Below are 22,639 nucleotides of genomic sequence, written 5' to 3' on the forward strand. Positions count from 1 at the left end.
GCCCCATATCCCTTAATACCCTTGGTTCACAAAAATCTATCAATCTCAGATTTAGAATTCACAATTGAGCTAGCATCAACTGCCGTTTGCAGAAGAGGGTTCCAAACTTCTCCCACCCTTTGCATGTAGAAGTGTTTCCCAAATTCACTTCTGCACGTCCTGGCTCTAAATATTAGGCTATGTCCCCGCGTCCTAGTATTCAAGTATAGGAGACCTCCAAAAACAATTACAAATGTTTTGGCAGCCGGAAGCAATAATCCAGCCATTAACCTGTAAATCCTGCATGGTCCCTTTAAATAGCACTGGTGGTGGTCCTCTAGGCACTCTAAGACACGTTCAGATGGTCAGGGTTGAGACTGTGCGTTGAGTTGAGCGTTAAGTGCCAAAATGGTGTCTATCACTTTAAATCAGCTCCATTTTCTCCTTACTTTACATGCAGCCAGCATTCGGTATTTGCATATGCGCTAACTCCTATACTAAGATGGCGTCCAGCGCACGTCATGCTGGAAACATGCGCGCACAGCCAAGACACCATCTTGGATGTTCGGGAGGCTGCATAGCGCCGAAACAACGGGCTCTACGTGGCCCAATTTAGCGCCCATTGTGTGGTCTGTATACTTCTAAGCACCATGAATTCTGGTGCCAATACAGGTTAAGATTGTTGCAGTAATAAATTGTAAACTAAATGTCTTTGCTTAACAACTCTAACAGTGATGTTTTTCTAGCTCTGACTTATTGAAACAATATATACTTTAAAGTGGTTTACCATGAAATAGTGATGAACTGAGTCGGAGCAGCACGTAGGGAGCAGTCCTATGTCTGTATGCGTCTGCCTTTGTAAATGTAGTTATGTAGTTTGTTGAAAACAACAATGTGCCGGCAATAAGATTGCCATAAATATTGCAACTATACTATACGTTGTGGTGGTGATTTTAACTCCCCCCACCCGTCTGGAAAGCAGTTAAAATTGCCTCCGGAAACTTGCCACCCCGTTCCTGCTTGATTCCCACCAGCCATCAACTTAACTGGGCCTTTTTATTTAGCCGGCCAAGATGACCGCCTGACTCAGACGGGAACCTCATTAGTGAAACCTGGTCTGCATGAAGAAGAGGCCCTGTAAAATACATGTTAAACTTTCCTTGGTGGCTGCCAAACATTTGTAATTGCAGGACTACTCCTCCTGGCCTCACAAGAAATGTCTCAGCCTCTGCTGCCCTGGGCTCTCCTCCTTCCCTCCCACGAGACCCCCCCACCCTCTCCATGACTTACCTGAGTGCCAGTCCAAAGGCTGTCTGCTCTTTGCCTGCTAGCAGCCAGTCAGCTGTCCATTTCTGCCTGTTTCTGGTGGGCAATTGGCCACCAGGATGTAACTGAGGCTCAGGTGTAAATATAGCCCGGGCCTCAAATTGATGACGTCAGGGAGTTGAGATTTGACGTCGTACCCGTCCCCTGTCCACCCACAACTTGCTCCCAATTAAAATCCCTTCCCTAGGATTCTGTAAATGAGGGAATATATACCCTTTGGATATCAAGAAAGTAATGAAATGTTAATGTGAATTAAATAATCAATTTTTCACTTTATCTCTGATACAGGGTGTTACCATTTGAATTGGGAAAAATGGATATCACAGAGCCCTATTATACGATTCAAACTATGATGGCTCTGCTGCTTCAGGTGAACCACTGTAAAAGTTACGTAGAACGAGAAAGAGTCTTACTTACCAAGATAACAAAGCCAGAGCTGGTAGAAGATTTGAGTCTTTTAAATGACCTTCTTTTTGTAAAGGTACTGAAACAACCAATCTCTCATTTGTAAACATTAACCAAATGCACTTTTACATATGGTGTCCTTGTAGTTGGGGTCTCAGAAGATCAATCTTGGTGTGTTGACTCCCTGCATTTGCACTACTAAAACCAGCTCTCTTATCTCAATACAGAGCTCTAGACCCACATTTTCATAGGGTTACCATTTTGCCATTAAGACCAGAGAACTGATTTTAGCAGTGTAAATGTGAGGAGCCAGCAAACAGACATCACTCTCCGACAATCTGAGGTACAGAAGCTCTAAGTATAAAGCCACTTCAAGTTAGTGATGAGTAATTGGCAAATATTAATCAAGCTATTGACTACACTAGTTCTTGTTTGTGTAATCAGTGATGCAGACACCAGAAATAAACATGCTCATGGAGAAGTTTAATTCAACAGAATTTATTTACAGTACTATACAGATCAAGAACGAATGACCTGACCTAGAGAAAAAAATGTATTATGGTGAAGCTCCTCTTACCCTAGGCCTGTTCTAAACACAGTGGTTACTCGGGCATTTTATACCTAATCTTTGTTAATTTCATTAATGGTTATCTCTCCTCAAGGATACTGTAGAGCCATTCCTGCATTTCTCTGTAATCTCAAGTCAATTACGATTCAGCTGCCATGTTCGTCATTACATGCATTTCCTTGTTATCTCGACAAAGCTACAATTTTCCCACAGAGAACACCTGTTTGCAACCCATCTCTGCAGTATTAGCAATTAGTTGACAAAGGCAAAACTCAATCAAGAACATTGATGTCTACACAATTAAAGCATCTGAATCAAGTGATAAGCTCACACAAGCATGATCTAATTAAAAATGCTTCTGCCTGCAGTCCTAGATAGGGTCACTTTTAGTTCAAAAGTTCAGTGGTCTCCCAAATACTTTTAGTTCAGAAGTTCAGTGGCCTGTAGCTTGGTATAGAATGTATATCGGTGCAACAGTGCACTTGTCCAGTTACCAAAATCTCATTTGTTTACAAAGTGTTTAAACAATATAGAAACATAGGAACATGAGTAGGCCATTCAGCCCCTCGAGCCTGCTCCGCCATTTGATAAGATCATGGCTGATCTGTGATCGAACTTCATATACCTGCCTTTGGCCCATATCCCTTAATACCTTTGGTTGCCAAAAAGCTATCTATCTCAGATTTAAAATTAACAATTGAACAAGCATCAATTGCCGTTTGTGGAAGAGAGTTCCAAACTTCTACCACCCTTTGTGTGTAGAAGTGTTTTCTAATCTCACTCCTGAAAGGTCTGGCTCTAATTTTTAGACTGTGCCCCCTACTCCTAGAATCCCCAACGAGCGGAAATAGTTTCTCTCTATCCACCCTATCTGTTCTCCTTAATATCTTAAACTTCGATCAGATCACCCCTTAACCTTCTAAACTCTAGAGAATACAACCCCAATTTGTGTAATCTCTCCTCGTACCTTAACCCTTGAAGTCCGGGTATCATTCTAGTAAACCTACGCTGCACTCCCTCCGAGGCCAATATGTCCTTCCGAAGGTGCGGTGCCCAGAACTGCTCACAGTACTCCAGGTGCAGTCTAACCAGCATAACTTCTGCCCCCTTGTACTCTGGTCCTCTAGATATAAAGGCCAGCATTCCATTAGCCTTATTGATTATTTTCTGCACCTATTCATGACACTTCAATGATCTATGTACCTGAACCCCTAAGTCCCTTTGGACATCCACTGTTTTTAACTTTTTACCATTTAGAAAATACCCTGTTCTATCCTTTTCTGGTCCAAAGTGGATGACCTCACATTTGCCTACATTGAATTCCATTTGCCACAGTTTTGCCCATTCACCTAATCTATCAATTTTTGTAATTTTATGTTTTCATCTACACTGCTTACAATGCCACCAATCTTTGTGTCATCGGCAAACTTAGATATGAGACTGTCTATGCCTTCATCTAAGTCGTTAATAAATATTGTGCGTAATTGAGGCCCCAAGACAAATCCCTGCGGGACTCCACTAGTCACATCCTGCCAATGTGAGTACCCATCCATTATGCCTACTCTCTGTCGCCTTTCGCTCAGCTAACTTCCTAACCAAGTCCGTACTTTTCCCTTGATTCCATGGGCTTCTATCTTAGCTAACAGTCTCTTATGTGGGACTTTATCAAATGCCTTCTGGAAGTCCATATAAATAACATCCATTGACAGTCCTCTGTGCACTACTTTTGTAATTGTAATGTTGGGATTAATTTGATATTTGGTTGCAAAGATTAATGAACACTAGTCATAATTTGATTTTTTTCATTTTTAAAAGAACTTATTGTATTGCTTATGTATAACTTATGTATGAGTAAGACATTCCATTGCCTCAGAAGGAAAAAATTAACTTCATTTGATATTCTGTTTTTGAACCATGTTTCCTATTAGCTAATTATGGTGTAACACAGTGCAATTATTGGAGAGGCTTATGGGATTGTCACCAACTGGAGTAGGATATATAATAGGTCACAGCCTGCAACAAAAAGAAAATGGGAGGGGAAAATCTAAAGTGAAAAAGATTTTAAATTGCCCCAGTTTAGTACATGCACTGAACCAAGCAGACCAGGGAGATCCCAGGTTTGATCCCCAGTCTGCAGGAAATTAAATGATCTCAGCAAGGGAATAGTACAATGCTACAATTGGCCTCAGGCTATAGAGGGGAAAATTGTTAATAGAGAGGAAAAAGTCAGCTGGACATCCTACTCCTGATTTCTATCAAGTGACCCCTGCTGGAAAGTACAATGGGAATGGATTTTTTTTTTCTTCCTGGGATATGGGCATTGCTGGCAGGGCCAGCATTTATTGCCCCTCCCCAGTTGCTTTGAGAAGATGGTGGTGGACCTTCTTTGGTCACCTGCCCTAATGTCTCCTTCTGTGGCCGGGTGTCAATTTTTGTCTGATTACGCTCCAGTGAGGCGCCTTGGAATGTTTTACTACATTAAAGATGCTATACAAATGCAAGTTGTTGTTGCTGCAGTCTGTGTGGTGAAGGTGCTCCCACAATGCTGTTAGGTAGGGTGTTCCAGGATTTTGACCCAGTAACGATGAAGGAATAGTGTGACTTGGAGGGGAACTTCGAGGTGATGATATTTCCATGCACCTATTGCTCATGTCCTTCTAGGTTGTGGAGGTCACAGGTTTGAGAGGTACTGCCAATGAAACCATGGTGCATTGCTGCGGCACATCCTGTAGATAGTACACACTGCAGCCATGGTTTGTTCGTCCTTCAATATCGAAGAATGCAGCCAGAATATTATCTAACTTTTTGCAGTGAGTTCTTTGATGAGACTAATCTCATTCTTGTTTTCAAATCCCTCCATGGCCTCGCCCTTCCCTATCTCTGTAACCTCCTCCAGCCCTACAACCCTCCGAGATCTCTGCGCTCCTCCAATTCTGGCCTCTTGCGCATCCCCTATTTTAATCACTCTACTATTGGTGGCCATGCTTTCAGATGCCTAGGCCTTAAGCTCTGGAATTCCCTCCCTAAACCTCTCCACCTCTGTACCTCTCTTTCCCCCTTTAAGATGGTTCTTAAAACCTACCTCTTTAACCAAGCTTTTGGTCACTTGTCCTAATATCTCCTTATGTGGCTCAGTGTCAAATATTGTTTAATAATGCTCCTGTGAAGCAATTTGGGATGTTTTACTATGTTAAAGGTGCTATATAAATGCAAGTTGTTGTTGTAATGAGACTGATTTTTGCTAGGAATGAACGTCCACAGAGTGAACAGTGGACCGAGGATATACCTGAGGAGATTGACTAATAATCTGGAGACATGAGTTCAAATCCTGCCACGGCAGCTGGGGAATTTAAATTCAGTGAATTAAAAATAAATTAAAAAATCTGGAATAAAAAGCTAGTATCAGTAATGGTGACCATGAAACTGCCGGATTGTCGTAAGAACCCATCTGGTTCATTAATCTCCTTTAGGGAAGGAAACCTGCCTTCTTTACCCGGTCTAGCCTATATGTGACTCCAGACCCACAGCAATGTGGTTGATTCTTAACTGCCCTCTGAAATGGCCTAGCAAGCCACTCAGTTGTCGAGAAGGTGGCTCACCACCACCTTCTCAAGGGCAATTAGGGATGGGCAATAAATGCTGGCCTTCCCAGCGACGCCCACATCCCATGAATGAATAAAAAAAGTACCAGTTGGGAATCTTGGTTTTTCAGCTTGTAGTTACATTTAGCATCAGCAACGCGACGGGCCTCATAGTAGGAGGTGCCTTCATGGATGTTTTTTTGCCATGCTTTGTTATCTTGAGCAAATTGTTCCCACTTATGGACATCTATTTTGCACTGTTTCAGAGCTGCTATTAAACAGTCTTTATATCTCTTTTCCTGTCCACCACAAAATCGCTTCCCAATTGTCAGTGTGCCATAAAAAATCTTTTTCAGGATTCAATCATCAGACGTTTGCACCTGATTATCATAGCCATGTCGTGCCTTCATGATCAGATTACAAGAATTGCACTTACGGGTGAGATTGATTTAAGTGAGGGAAACTTGCAGAGTTTGCCTCACTTTCTCTGCCCCCCACATCTGAATCCAGTGGCAAGACAAAGTCGAGACATCTGGAGATGGGGAGGGCTGCAGTGAATGGCCTGCAGTATCTGATGCACCCATACCGAAGACCTGAGCTTTCCACAAAGCCTTGCTACCATGCTTTCTTGGCCGGAGAAATTAGCGTATCTGCCCAATCCACCAAATTTGCTACAGCAGTCCTCATGCACTGACGAGATGGGTGCCTCTATCACCCGGGATACAAATCTGTGGGCTACCCTCACCTACTTTAGCCTGCAAGCCGACGCAGTTTCCTGGGGTATGGACTCTGCCATGCACAAGCGACTACTTTGAGCCATAAGTGTGAGCCGTGTAATCAGAGAGGAACAAAGATTGGGGACCATCCGAGGGTAAGGCATGCCCCCAATCAGAGGTACTGCCACTTCTGCTTAGCACTACACCCCTGCAGCCACGGGATGCCAGTGGGTTGACTTCAGTTTTACTAGGGCTCCTTGATGCCACTCTTGTTGCCAAGAGCAGTTACTCTCACCTCACCTCTGCAATTCAGCTCCTGAGTCCATGTTTGGACCAAGTCTGTAATAGGTCTGGAGCCAAGTGATCTGGCAGCAACCAAACTGAACATCACTGAGCAGGTTATTGGTGAGTAAGTGCCACTTGAAAGCAATGTTGACAACTCTTTCCATCATTTTGCTGATGATTGGGAGTAGGCTGATAGGGCTGTCGTAGGCTTGGTTGTATTTGTCTTGCTTTTTTGTGGAGAGAATATACCTGGCCATTTTTCCACATTACTAGTGTTAATAGCTGGAACACAGTGTTGTACTGGAACAGTTTGGCTAGGGCACTGCTAGTTCTGGAGCAGCACACCATCCAGGAAGTTGTTGGGCCCATAGTCTTGGCTGTGTCCAGTGCACTCAGCTGTTTCTTGATGTCACATGGAGTGAATGAAATTGGCTGAAGACTAGCATCTGTGAAGATGGGGACCTCGGGAGGAGGCCAAGAAGAATTATCTGCTCCGCACTTCTGACTTAAATGGTTACAAGTGATTAAGCCTTCTCTTTAGCAGTCACGTGCTGAGCTGCACCACCCTTGAGGATGAGGATGTTCATTTTTTTTTATTCGTTCATGAGATCTGGGCGTCGCTGGCGAGGCCAGCATTTATTGCCCATCCCTAATTGCCCTTGAGAAGGTGGTGGTGAGCCGCCTTCTTGAACTGCTGCAGTCCGTGTGGTGACGGTTCTACCACAGTGCTGTTAGGAAGGGAGTTCCAGGATTTTGACCCAGCGACGATGAAGGAACGGCGATATATTTCCAAGTCGGGATGGTGTGTGACTTGGAGGGGAACGTGCAGGTGGTGTTGTTCCCATGTGCCTGCTGCTCTTGTCCTTCTAGGTGGCAGAGGTCACAGGTTCGGGAGGTACTGTCGAAGAAGCCTTGGCGAGTTGCTGCAGTGCATCCTGTGGATGGTACACACTGCAGCCACAGTGTGCCGGTGGTGAAGGGAGTGAATGTTTAGGGTGGTGGATGGGGTGCCAATCAAGTGGGCTGCTTTGTCCTGGATGGTGTCGAGCTTCTTGAGTGTTGTTGGAGCTGCACTCATCCAAGCAAGTGGAGAGTATTCCATCACACTCCTGACTTGTGCCTTGTTGATGGTGGAAAGGCTTTGGGGAGTCAGGAGGTCAGTCACTCGCCATAGAATGCTCTTGTAGCCACTGTATTTATATGGCTGGTCCAGTTAAGTTTCTGGTCAATGGTGACCCCCAGGATGTTGATCGTGGGGGATTCGACACTGTCCCTCTGGATTGGAAAATTGCACATGTCACTCCGCTTTTTAAGAAAGGAGAGAGAGAGAAACCAGGGAATTATAGACCAGTTAGCCTAACATCTGTTGTGGGGAAAATGCTGGAGTCTATAATTAAGGATAGGGTGACTGAACACCTCGAGAATTTTCAGTTAATCAGAGTGAGCCAGCATGGATTTGTGAAAGGTAGGTCGTGCCTGACAAACCTGATTGAATTTTTTGAAAAGGTGACTAAAGTAGTGGACAGGGGAATGTCAATGGATGTTATTTATATGGACTCCAGAAGACATTTGATGAGATCACACATAAGAGACTTAGCTAAGATAGAAGCCCATGGAATCAAGGGAAAAGTACGGACTTGGTTAGGAAGTTAGCTGAGCGAAAGGCGACAGAGAGTAGGGATAATGGGTAGGTACTCACATTGGCAGGATGTGACTAGTGGAGTCCCGCAGGGATCTGTCTTGGGGCCTCAATTATTCACAATATTTATTAACGACTTAGATGAAGGCATAGAAAGTCTCATATCTAAGTTTGCCGATGACACAAAGATTGGTGGCATTGTAAGCAGTGTAGATGAAAACATAAAATTACAAAGCGATATTGATAGATTAGGTGAATGGGCAAAACTGTGGCAAATGGAATTCAATGTGACAAATGTGAGGTCATCCACTTTGGATCAAAAAAGGACAGAACAGGGTACTTTCTAAATGGTAAAAAGTTAAAAACAGTGGATGTCCAAAGGGACTTAGGGGTTCAGGTACATAGATCATTGAAGTGTCATGAACAGGTGCAGAAAATAATCAAGAAGGCTAATGGAATGCTGGCCTTTATATCTAGAGGACTGGAGTACAAGGGGGCAGAAGTTATGCCGCAGCTATACAAAACCCTGGTTAGACCGCACCTGGAGTACTGTGAGCAGTTCTGGGCACCGCACCTTCGGAAGGACATATTGGCTTTGAAGGGAGTGCAGCGTAGGTTTACTAGAATGATACCTGGACTTCAAGGGTTAAGTTACGAGGAGAGATGACACAAATTGGGGATGTATTCTCTGGAGTTTCGAAGGTTAAGGGGTGATCTGATCGAAGTTTATAAGATATTAAGGGGAACAGATAGGGTGGATAGAGAGAAACTATTTCCGCTGGTTGGGGATTCTAGGAGTAGGGGGCACAGTCTAAAAATTAGAGCCAGACCTTTCAGGAGCGAGATTAGAAAACATTTCTACACACAAAGGGTAGTAGAAGTTTGGAACTCTCTTCCACAAACGGCAATTGATACTAGCTCAATTGCTAAATTTAAATCTGAGATAGATAGCTTTTTAGCAATCAAAGGTATTAAGGGATATGGGCCAAAGGCAGGTATATGGAGTTAGATCACAGATCAGCCATGATCTTATCGAATGGTGGAGCAGGCACGAGGGGCTGAATGGCCTACTCCTGTTCCTATGTTCCTATGAATGTCAAGGGGAGGTGGTTAGACTCTCTCTTGTTGGAGATGGTCATTGCCTGGCACTTGTCTGGCGCGAATGTTACTTGCCACTTATGAGCCCAAGCCTGGATGTTGTCCAGGTCTTGCTGCATGCGGGCTCGGACTGCTTCATTATTTGAGGGGTTGCGAATGGAACTGAACACTGTGCAGTCATCAGCGAACATCCCCATTTCTGACCTTATGATGGAGGGAAGGTCATTGATGAAGCAGCTGAAGATGGTTGGGCCTAGGACACTGCCCTGAGGAACTCCTGCAGCAATGTCCTGGGGCTGAGATGATTGGCCTCCAACAACCACTACCATCTTCCTTTGTGCTAGGTATGACTCCAGCCACTGGAGAGTGTTCCCCCTGATTCCCATTGACTTCAATTTTACTAGGGCTCCTTGGTGCCACACTCGGTCAAATGCTGCCTTGATGTCAAGGGCAGTCACTCTCACCTCACCTCTGGAATTCAGCTCTTTTGTCCATGTTTGGACCAAGGCTGTAATGAGATCTGGAGCTGACTGGTCCTGGCGGAACCCAAACTGAGCATCGGTGAGCAGTTTATTGGTGAGTAAGTGCCGCTTGATAGCACTGTCGACGACACCTTCCATCACTTTGCTGATGATTGAGGGTAGACTGATGAAGCAGTAATTGGCCGGATTGGATTTGTCCTGCTTTTTGTGGACAGGACATACCTGGGCAATTTTTCACATTGTTGGGTAGATGCCAGTGTTGTAGCTGTACTGGAACAGCTTGGCTAGAGGCGCGACTAGTTCTGGAGCACAAGTCTTCAGCACTACAGCTGGGATGTTGTCGGGGCCCATAGCCTTTGCTGTATCCAGTGCACTCAGCCGTTTCTTGATATTGCATGGAGCGAATCAAATTGGCTGAAGATTGGCTTCTGTGATGGTGGGGATATCGGGAGGAGGCCCAGATGGATCATCCACTCGGCACTTCTGGCTGAAGATGGTTGCAAATGCTTCAGCCTTGTCTTTTGCACTCACGCGCTGGACTCCGCCATCATTGAAGATGGGGATGTTTACAGAGCCTCCTCCTCCAGTTAGTTGTTTAATTGTCCACCAGCATTCACGACTGGATGTGGCAGGACTGCAGAGCTTTGATCCAATCCGTTGGTTGTGGAATCGTTTAGCTCTGTCTATAGCATGTTGCTTCTGCTGTTCAGCATGCATGTAGTCCTGAGTTGTAGCTTCACCAGGTTGGCACCTCATTTTTAGGTATGCTCTTCTGCACTCCTCATTGAGCCAGGGTTGATGCCCTGGCTTGTTGGTAATGGTAGAGTGAGGAATATGCCAGGCCATGAGGTTACAGATTGTGCTGGAATACAATTCTGCTGCTGATGACCCTCAGCGCCTCAGTTTTGAGCTGCTAGATCTGTTCTGAATCTATCCCATTTAGCACGGTGGTAGCGCCACACAACACATTGGATGGCGTCCTCAGTGTGAAGACGGGACTTGGTCTCCACGAGGACTGTGCAGTGGTCACTCCTACCAATACTGTCATGGACAGATGCATTTGCGACAAGGAGATTGGTGAGGACGAGGTCAAGTAAGTTTTTTCCTCATGGACCCTCCTTCTACCGTTAGTTACTAAATTGTCCACCACCATTCGCAACTCGATGTGGAAGGTCTGCAGAGCTTTGACGTGATCCGTTGGTTGTGGGATCACTTAGCTCTGCATTTGGCATTCTGCTCCCGCTGTTTAGCATGCAAGTAATCCTGTGGTGTAGCTTCACCAGGTTGGCACCTCATTTTCAGCTGTTCCTGGTGTTGCTCCCGGCATGCTCTTCTACACTCATCATTGAACCAGGGTTCGTCATCTGGCTTGATGGTAATGGATGGTGAGGGATACGAGGCCAAGAGGTTACACTGCTGCTACTGATGGTCGATAGCATCTCATGGATGCCCAGTTTTAAGCTGCTAGATCTGTTCTTAATCTATCCCACTTAGCACAGTGGTAGTGGTAGTGCCACACAACATAACGGAGGGTGTAGATGGGACATGGTCTCCACAAGGACTGTGCGGCGGTCACTTCTCGTATTCCGTCATGGACAGATGCATCTGCAACAGGTATATTGGTGAGGACTAGTAGGTTATTCCCTCATGTTGGTTCTCAGACAATCTGTTGCAAGCCCAATCTGGCAACTATGTCCTTCAGGACTTGGCCAGCTCAGCCAGTGGTGGTTCTATTGAGCCACTGTTGGTGATAGACATTGAAGTCCCCCACTTCAAGTATGTTCTATGCCTTTGCTACCCTCAGTGCTTCCTCCAAATGGTATTCAACATGGAGAAGTACTGATTAGGAACATTGGAACAGGTGTAGGCCATCCAGTCCCTTGAGCCTATTCTGCCATTCAATTAGATCACGGCTGATCTGTAACTCAACTCCATTTACCCACCTTTGCTCCATATCCCTTGACACCCTTACCTAACAAAAATCTGTCAATCTGTCTTGAAAGTTTCAAGCATCCACAGCCTTTTGGGGAAGAGAGTTCCAGTTTTATAGTACCCTTTGTGTGAACAAGTGCTTCCTGATTTCACTCCTAAATGGCTTAGCTCTAATTTTGAGATTATGCCCCCTTGTTCTGGATTCCGCCATCAGTAACCAAAGGAAAGAGTTTATCTGTGTCTGCTCTATCAAATCCTTTCATCATTTTAAACAGCTCAATTAGATCACTGCTCATTCTTCTAAACTCAAGGGAATGCAAGCCAAGTTTATGAAACCTGTCCATCATAATTTAACCCATTAAGCCCTGGTATCATTCTGGTGAATCTACGCTGCATGCCCTCCAAGGCCAATATATCCTTCCTGAGGTGTCGTGCCCAGAACTAAACGCAATACTCCAGCTGGGGTCTGACTAAGGCTCTGTACAACTGAAGCATAATCTCCTCCCTTTCATATTCCAGCCCCCTTGAGATAAAGGCCAACATTCCATTAGTCTCTTTGATTGCTTTTTGTACCTGTCCATTAGCTTTTAGTGATTTGTGCACATGGACACCCAAATCTCTTTGATCCTCCACAGCTCCCAGTTTCTCACCTTTTAGAAAATACTCCGATTTGCCTTTGTTGGATCCAAAGTGGATGACCTCACACTTCCCCACATTGAACTCCATCTGCCGTAGTTTTGCCCACTCACTTAATCTGTCTATGTTCTTTTGTAACTTCCTGCTCCACCTGCCTCCCAATTTAGGACCAACTTGGATATACAACTCTCTATTCCTTCACCCAAGTCATTGATAAACATGATGAAAAGCTGAGGTCCCAGAACAGATCCCTGGGGAATACCACTTGTCACATCCCACCAATCAGAATACGCCCCTTTATCCCTACTCTCTGTCTCCTACCTCCCAACCAATTTCCAACCCATGTCTCAAGGTTGCTTCCAATTCTGTGCCCTTTCATTGTTGCTAATAATCTCTTGCGCAGAACTTTATCAAATGCCTTCTGGAAGTCCATATAGATAACATCCATAGACATTTCCTTATCCATGTTAGTGACCTCCTCAGAAAATTCAACTAGATTAGTCAAACATGACTTACCATTCACAAATCCATGCTGACTCTCTCTGATCAACTCATATTTGTCCAGGTGCTCAGTCACTCTGTCCCTAATGACTGATCTTAGTAACTTCCCTGCAACTGATGTTAGACTGACAGGTCTGTGGTTACCTGGTTTTTCTGTCCAACCTTCTTAAATAATGGAGTGACATTTGCAATTTTCCAATCCAATGGCACAATTCCCAAATTAAGAGAGCTTTGGAAGCTTATGACGAACACATCTGCAATTTCCTTACCTACTTCTTTTAATACTCTGGGGTGGATACCATCAGCCTGGAGATTTATCTATCTTAAGTCCCATTATTTTCACCATTACCATTTTTTTAACCCATATTAAATCCAAAGGGGATTAAATTGGATAATCCCCGAAAATGGACGAAGGGATCGCAGTACGCGCTTAACCCATGCCGGTTCATTGCGCATCAGGCAGTAAGTTAAATTTGTGCTGCCTGCTGATTTGACTGATTGCTGCATTCAGCTAGCTTTACCTGCACTCCTGATAGGCTGCACACATCTGCAGGGGGCCTGATGTCGCGATTGGCCAACGCTACTTTACGGCAGCTTGCACCTCTTAAAGGAGAGGTGCATTGTGGCTTGAAGAAGTGGTGGAAATCCTTTGTGAACTGAACCTGTGCTCCAATACTTCGAAGAATTGCTCAACATGTGAGAGAGCACCAAGATTTTCTGATACTGCACTAGAGGCCTTGGCGCAGGAGTTGGAGAGGAGGAGCGACATCCTCTATCCACAGGGGGCCAGAAGCCCTCAAGACATATGATGAGGAGGCAGTGTGAGGAAATAGCAGCGGAGGTCAATGTCAGGAATATAGCTCCAAGAACATGGATGCAATGCAGGAAGAAGTTTAATGATCGGACAAGAGTTGTCAAGGTGAGTTGAATCTTCAAATGGTACACCCTACCACTACCTTCATCAACTGTTCAATTTACAACACCCATCCCCCACTTACCAACAATCTCTATCAATCAGTACTCAACAATTCAATTCATATGCTTCACCTCACTCTCACACATTTAGCACTGTTGCAGGCCTCACACCCACAACTCACAGCACACAGACATTGGCAGTTATTCAATCATGATAGCCACATCATCCAAACATACCGCAGGACACTCACGAACACACTTCCCTCTTTCTTGCAGAAGAAGGTGGCTCATAACAGGAGACAGCAGCAAAACGCTGGAGGAGGAAAGGCGCCTGCATGTTTTAACACCCATGGAGGAGACGGTGCTGGCCTTCATGGGAAGGCAGCATTGCCGAGGCTGTGATCACTGGTGGCATTGGAGAGGGAGGGGTTGATGATAAGGATCTCTGCATACCTAATCCTTCTTGTGTCTTCCCACTTCTCCCTCATCCCACAATCTCTTCTGACTCATAGGGCCCGATGTTAGCAGGGCTGCGGGTTCTCGGCGGGGGGGCTATCGGGCGCCTGGGTAACGCGCCCGGTGAAATTAGTCAGCTCCCCGCGCGATTGTAGCGTACAATCCACTAATTGGATCCACTTACCTGGTCCTCCGGGTTCCCCACTGCTGATCTGCGCGTTGGGCGGACTGCGCATGCGCAGTAAGATCTGTCAGCTGGAGGAGCCCTATTTAAAGGGGCAGTCCTCCACTGACAGATGCTGCAACAAACAGAAAAAATCATAGCATGGAGCAGCCCAGGGGGAAGGCTGCTCCCAGTTTAATGATGCCTCACTCCAGGTATCAATGCATGGGGTGAGGAGGAGGGAGAGGACAGAGATCTTCCTCCCGGCGGGCGGGAGGAAGCGGCCTGCCTCTGCCACCAAGAAGGCCTGGCTCGAGGTGGCAGAGGAGGTCACCAGCACCACCAACATATCGCCCACCTGCATACAGTGCAGGAGGCGCTCCAATGACCGAAGTAGGTCAGCCAAAGTGAGTACACTTACTCTGTCCCCTACACTCCGTCTGCCACATCACCGCCCCCAACCCACATCTCCTTCTGCACTGCCAACACTACTCTGTCAAATCACCCCTCATACCCACTCAAACCTCATCCTCATCGTACCTGCACCTACTCACCTCGCCAGTACTCATCCCGCCACTACCACTCAACCCAATCCTCATACAATCTCATGGCTCTATCTTGTACTCACCCTCTCATGCATCTCTTTCACGGCCAGCCTCACTCAACCTGCCACTACCTGTGCTGCAGCCACAGGGCATGTATCACATATGTGCAGTAGGCAGCATAAGGCAAATGTGTCGTGAGCATGAAGGGGATGCACAAGGGTGTTTGAGGGTTTGTCATGGTTGTTACTTATATTGAATTTCTGACCAACTCACATTACATATTATATTGGCACCACTACTGCCATGTCTTCGCGAATCTTGTCTGGTCTGTGCAATAATGCCCTTTCCTGAGGGTCACTATGAAGACCCACAAATGATGCCACCCATTGTGTCACTGCAGAGTGGGTGTAGGTGTATTTTCAGGGCTCTTTTGTGCAGACGGCTGAGAGACGTCGGCGATGTCCCCGGTTGCACCCTGGAAGGATGCGGAGGAGAGGTTGTTGAGGGCAGTGGTGACTTTGACAGTGACAGGTAAGAAGATGGTGCTCGGGCCAGCCAGGAGCAGCTTGGCATGAAGGAGGCTGCAGATGTCCACGACTACATGTCGACCTCTCTGAGCCTCCGTGTGCACTGCTGCTCAGAGAGGTCCAGGAAGCTGAGCCTCGGTCTGTGGACCCTGTGGCGAGGGTAGTGCCCTCTGCGACGCATCTCTCTCTGTGGTAGCCCTCCCTCCTGCTGTGCAGGTGGATGTGTCACAGCACTCTGTTGTGGAGCTCCACGTGTCAGAAGTGGATGGCGAGGCTGGTGATGCTGTTCGCCCTCCGAGGAGGTCATGACTGCAGCTACGGCGGCCCCCATCCAGAAGATGCACATCTGAGGGGGTCCGCAAGGTAGGTACATGTGTCTGGACACCGGGGTAAGTGTGCAAGTTGGTGATTTTGATTGTCAGGAGGAGGGTGGTGGAGGCCAAACTTTGTCCCAAGTGACAGAGTGGCCTCCTGCAATGAGTGAGGGTCTCCCCCCCCCCCCCCCCACCCCCCCACCTGTCAAATGGACCTTTGCAGCTGCCACAGGCTGATGGCTGCAACAGGTCCACTTGAACTGGGAGTGTTTCCCCCAGTGTGGGAAACAGTCGCAGGTTGCTCTAACATCCCACCCCTCCTCACATAATCCCTTAATCAGGTCAGTTAATGACCTGAAATACCTAAATAAATACGTTCAAGTGGCATCTCGCTGGCTTTAATTGCCTGCGGGATTCCCACCAGCGGGGGCTGCGCGCGCAACCCGGCGCGTCAGCGGGGAACCCGGAACTGCGCGGGTTCGAGGCGGGCTCCGGTCCCGCTCCGGGATTTCACGATTTTCGGGGCCCCCCGCCAGGAACGCACCCGATAGCGGGTGCTAAAATGCTGCCCATAAGCTGCAGATGATGTAAGCACGCACCTCTCACTCTGTCCTGTCCCCCCACCACTACCTAAAATGGCCCCTTTATCATTTCAGATACCCAAGAATTGGAACCTTCCCAGACAGAGGAGGAAGAAGAAGAAGACAGTGATGACGAAGAGACACCGTCACTTGATCTTCCTCTCGCAACCACCAGCTCAGAGACTGACATTGCGCGTACTTTAGAAGATAGGATACAGGAGGGATCTGCACGTGGTGAGACACCGGGTACAAGTGCGCAGGAGCCAAAGCTGGGAGAAAGGACACCACAGGTGCCAGCTCGCCAGAGGGCGAGGTCACACACTAGTTCTACTGCAGAGGAGTCAGATGATGACTTCAATGGGCCAGGCTACTGAAGAAGCCTTATGGGTATACAAAACCAAATGTTTGGTGCACCAGGAAGCCTGCTGGAAAGAATCATAGAATCATAGAAAATCATGGAAAGCTTGCGTACAATGTCAAGGAGCATGGAAGAGTTCACCTCCAACATGGCACAATACTTTGCGCAGAGCTTGGAGCCCATCCTTTCCAATGTGGAAGGGGTGGTCACTTTCATCAGCACACCTGTGGAACCTATCACCATGCAGCGTCTGATGACCGAGGTCACAGCTTCCATCGCAGCACAAACAGTTTCCATGAAACCTCAGACTGCTTTCTTCACAGCTCAGACTGATGTGATGGAAGCCCAGACTGTTGCCATCATGGCTCTGGGTGCCACTATTGAAAGGGGCTTCCAGGGCGTCACAGCAGTCCAGCAATCTGTTTTCCAATAGATCGCTAGGATTGCTGAGGCACTGCTCCAGAAGAGTGGCAGTGGCTCCAATGCTGTCGTCTCTCAGGATGACAGCATTCCTGCTCTCACCCCTGCCACTCCACCAGTGCCCTGTTGTTGCCTGTCAGCCAGCCGGCCCAGACTGCTGAAGCCCATGCCAAGACGGTGCAGGCTGAAACCGGGCCTTCTAGGCCCAGACCTGCTCGAGGTCATCCTTCAAGACCATCTAAAGTCCCCTCAATTGAATGTCAGCAGCCTTCCACCTCCCATGCTCCAGCCCCTGGGGAAGCACCTTGTAGCTGCACTAGGAAAGGTAAAGGCACACGGAAGACAGGCACTAAGGGAATGCACAAGGGTGAATAGTCTCATTTTGTATGTATTATTTAGTGATTCACTTGATAAATTTGGATTTGGCTTTGAATTTGGTGTTGGTTTTTATATCCAAGGTGAACTGAGGGAGGTACCAATAAGTACTGTCAGGAAGAGGATGACGTGATGGTCAGTGAGAGAGGAAAGGCGAGGAGTGTGGGACTATTAGTGAATGGAGAAGTGTGGTTGAGGTTACTGGTATCGCTCATTAATAAGCTGATCATGCAGAACCCTGGCAGTAAGGGGCTGTCTACTTTGTAGCCTCCCTTCCACTTCCTCCTTCTCTTTCTCCACTTTCTCTTCCTCCTCATGCTCCTGCTCCCCAATTTGTCATCTGATATGTGGTGGCAAGGGCTGTTCCCGCATAATGACCAGTTTGTGCAGCATGCAGCATACTACTGCAAATCTCAATACCCGCTCAGCTGAGTACTGCAGGGTTCCTCCAGAGTGATCCAGGCAGCAGAAGCATTGTTTGAGGACACCGATGATCTGTTCTATGATGTTCCTTGTGGCAGCATGGCTCTCATTGTACACCTGCTGTGCACGTGTGCGTAGGTTCCTGACCAGAGTCGTGAGCCATGTGATGAGGGGATAATCCTTGTCGCCCAGTAGCCAGCCTTTGGCTTGCCTTGCTGGCTGGAATACAGGTGGCACAGAGGACTGTCACAGAATGAAAGAATCATGATTGCTGCCAGGATAGCGGGCATTCACCTGCATGATGCGCTGTGTGTGGTCGTAGACCAGCTGCACGTTGAGGGAGTAGCAATCCCTTTCTATTGATAAAGATTGCAGGGTTCAAATGAGCACGCAAGGCAATGTGCGTGCAGTCCATGGCACCTTGCACCAAGGGGAAGCCTGCAATGAGTGCAAAACCTCATGCTCGCTCCTCCTGCATGTCTCTGGCAACTGGGAATAAGATGTTCGTGTTTCTCATTGTACAGAGAGCCTCAGTCACCTCTGTTATACAGCAGTGCACTGCAAACTGCGAGATGTTGCTTATATCTTCAGTAGCAGACTGAAAGGAGCCAGTGGCATAAAAATTCAGAGCTACAATCACCTTGACAGCCACAGGCAATGCTGTTGTTGCCTGCTTTGAGGCTGCAGTTGTAGCTGCAGAAGTTGACAGATTTCAATGACAACCTCCTTAGTTGCCTTCGCTTCACCAATGCATTGGTCCTTGCTGAAATTGAGGAAAGAGAATTGTCCCTGAAGACTCTCCGCTGATATGGCCTCCCGCTGAGTGCCCAGCCCCCCACTCCTCCTCCTCCCTCTTCGAGCAGCGTGTCCTGCTCTGCATGGCCTCTCTTCATTCTCCCAGTCAATTTCAATTCCCAGAGGAAGCTCTACCAGGCCACCCATGTCCAGAAGCAACTTCTTTCACCAGAATATTTTAAATGGCACAAACAGGACCGCAAGACCAGCCAGATCACTCCCTGTAGAGTATTGAAACTTTAGCTAAGTCTAGAAAACCTCCAAAAATGCTTACAAGTCAACCAGTAACCAGAAGAAGTTTAAAACCTTAGTTTGTGACACTCCCTTCTCCCTCGTTTTAATTAATATCATATTTGATCATGTAATGGTCACTGTTCGTAAGATGTTCCCTTACCGTCAGATTGTTTACTAAATCTGGCTCATTACTCATCGCTAAATCTAGTACTGCCGAATCGATTCTAAAACATATTGGGCATGATTTTAGGACCCACGATCGGGTACGTTCCTGGCGGGGGGGGCTCCTAAAATTGGGGATTCCCGGAGCGGGTCGGGAGCCCGGCTCCAACCCGCCCACTTCCGGGTTTCCCACAGACGCGCTGACATGCGCGCGCAGCCCCCGCATGTGGGACTCCCGCCGGCAATTAAAGCCGGCGGGGTGCCACTTAAGCTATTTATTTTGGTATTTCAGGTCGTTTACAGACATAAGAACATAAGAAATAGGAGCAGGAGTAGGCCAATCGGCCCCTCGAGCCTGCTCCGCCACTCAATAAGATCATGGCTGATCTGATCCTAACCTCAAATCTAAATTCATGTCCAATTTCCTGCCCGCTCCCCGTAACCCCTAATTCCCTTTACTTCTAGGAAACTGTCTATTTCTGTTTTAAATTTATTTAATGATGTAGCTTCCACAGCTTCCTGGGGCAGCAAATTCCACAGACCTACTACCCTCTGAGTGAAGAAGTTTCTCCTCATCTCAGTTTTGAAAGAGCAGCCCCTTATTCTAAGATTATGCCCCCTAGTTCTAGTTTCACCCATCCTTGGGAACACCCTCACCGCATCCACCCGATCAAGCCCCTTCACAATCTTATATGATTCAATAAGATCGCCTCTCATTCTTCTGAACTCCAATGAGTAGAGTCCCAATCTACTCAACCTCTCCTCATATGTCCACCCCCTCATCCCCGGGATTAACCGAGTGAACCTTCTTTGTACTGCCTCGAGAGCAAGTATGTCTTTTAAGTATGGACACCAAAACTGTATGCAGTATTCCAAATGCGGTCTCACCAATACCTTATATAACTGCAGCAATACCTCCCTGTTTTTATATTCTATCCCCCAACATTCCGTTGGCCTTCTTGATCACCTGCTGCACCTGCATACTAACTTTTTGATTTTCTTGCACTAGGACCCCCAGATCCCTTTGTACTGCAGTACTTTCCAGTTTCTTGCCATTAAGACAATAACTTGCTCAACCTGATTAACGAGATATTTTAGGAGGGTTCGGATTTTACAAACAGCTGGGACTGTTTCCCGTACTGGGGGAAACACTCCCAGTTCAAATGGACGTGTTCCAGCCATCAGCCTGTGGCAGCTGCAAAGGTCCATTTGACAGGTGGGGTGGGGGGAGACCCTCACTCATTGCAGGAGGCCACTCTGTCACTTTGGACAAAGTTTGGCCTCCACCACCCTCCTCCTAACAGTAAAATTCACCAATTTGCACACTTACCCCGGTGTCCAGACACATTTACCTACATTGCGGACCCCCTCAGATGTACATCTTCCAAATGGGGGCCGCCGTAGCTGCAGTCATGACCTCCTCGGAGGGCGAACAGCATCACCGGCCACGCCGTCTACCTCTGACATGTGGAGCTCCACAACACAGTGCTGTGACACATCCACCTGCACAGCAGGAGGGAGGGCAACCGGAGAGAGAGATGCGTCACAGAGGAAACTACCCTCGCCACGGTCCACAGACCGAGGCTCAGCTTCCTGGACCTCTCTGAGCAGCAGTGCACACGGAGGCTCAGAGTCACTCGACATGTAGTCGTGGACATCTGCAGCCTCCTTCATGCCGAGCTGCTCCCGGCTGGCCCGAGCACCATCTTCTTACCTGTCGCTGTCAAAGTCACCACTGCCCTCAACAACTTCTCCTCCGCATCCTTCCAAGGTGCCACCGGGGACATCGCCGACGTCTCTCAGTCATCTGCACAAAAGAGCCCTGCAAATACACCTACACCCACTCTGCAGTGACACAATGGGTAGCATCAGGTGTGGGTCTTCATTGTGATCCTCAGGAAAGGGCATTATTGCACAAACCAGACAAGATTCGCAAAGACGTGGCAGTAGTGGTGCCAATATAATATGTGATGTGAGTTGCTCAGAAATTCAATATAAGTAACAACCATGACAAACCCTCAAACACCCTTGTGCATCCCCTTCATGCTCACGACACGTTTGCCTTACGCTGCCTACTGCACATATGTGATACATGCCCTGTGGCTGCAGCACAGGTAGTGGCAGGTTGAGTGAGGCTGACTGTGAAAGAGATGCATGAGAGGGTGAGTACGAGATAGAGCCATGAGATTGTATGAGGATTGGGTTGAGTGGTAGTGGCGGGATGAGTACTGGCGAGGTGAGTAAGTGCAGGTAAGATGAGGATGAGGTTTGACTGGGTGTGAGGGGTGGTGTGACAGAGTAGTGTTGGCAGTGCAGAAGGAGATGTGGGTTGGGGGCGGTGATGTGGCAGACAGAGTATAGGGGACAGAGTAAGTGTACTCACTTTGGCTGACCTACTTCGGTCATTGGAGCGCCTCCTGCACTGTATGCAGGTGGGCGATATGTTGGTGGTGCAGGTGACCTCCTTTGCCACCTCGAGCCAGGCCTTCTTGGTGGCAGAGGCAGGCCGCTTCCTCCCGCCCACCGGGGGGAAGATCTCTGTCCTCTCCCTCCTCCTCACCCCATCCAATGATACCTGGAGTGAGGCATCATTAAACCTGGGAGCAGCCTTCCCCCTGGGTTACCCACACGCCCAATCGCCTCCCCGCCACGAACCCACCGCCCTGCTAATATCAGGCCCATTGTTCCAGAAAACTGTCCCAAATCTAGAAATTTGCTGCCTTCAAGACTTGAGCTGTTCTGCCTCTCCCAATCTATGTGACAGTTGAAATCTCCCATTATAACTGCTTTAGTTGTGCTACATGCTTTTCTGATCTCCGTATTTATGCATCCCCCTACTACATCACTACTATCGTGAAGTCTGTAGACAACGCCCACCACAGTCTTGCATCCTTTGCTGTTCCTTAACTCTACCCAAAGTGTTTCCATTGCCCACTTACCTTTGATGATATCCTTTCTTTCAACTGCAGTGATATTGTCTTTTATCACTATTGCTATTCCACCTCCTTTCCCAATTTTCCTGAACTTTCCAAAGACCATATAGCCTGGAATATTTAGCTTCCAATCGTGCCCAGCCAGGTCTCTGTAATGGCTACTATGTCATGCTCTTTAAGCTGAATTTGTTCTTCTAATTTGCTTGTTTATTCCTCATGCTACGTGCATTTGTGTACAGAACTCTTATTTGGGTAACAGTCACCCCCCTGCCCATGTGCCCTGATGGTGT

The 22,639-nt window shown here is 47.3% G+C and overlaps 1 protein-coding gene across 1 annotated transcript in view; it reads left to right on the plus strand.

Annotated features, from left to right (window-relative positions):
• Positions 1–22,639, plus strand: part of LOC137323645 (adenylate cyclase type 10-like) — a 129,614-nt gene that overhangs the window by 74,107 nt on the left and 32,868 nt on the right. Inside the window, exon 14 of the mRNA XM_067987376.1 lies at positions 1,594–1,786. Coding sequence (XP_067843477.1) covers positions 1,594–1,786 — 193 coding nt within the window. The remainder of the gene's footprint in view (positions 1–1,593; positions 1,787–22,639) is intronic.

The sequence above is a fragment of the Heptranchias perlo genome, chromosome 7 (genome assembly GCF_035084215.1).
Source record: "Heptranchias perlo isolate sHepPer1 chromosome 7, sHepPer1.hap1, whole genome shotgun sequence".
Taxonomy (NCBI): domain Eukaryota; kingdom Metazoa; phylum Chordata; class Chondrichthyes; order Hexanchiformes; family Hexanchidae; genus Heptranchias; species Heptranchias perlo.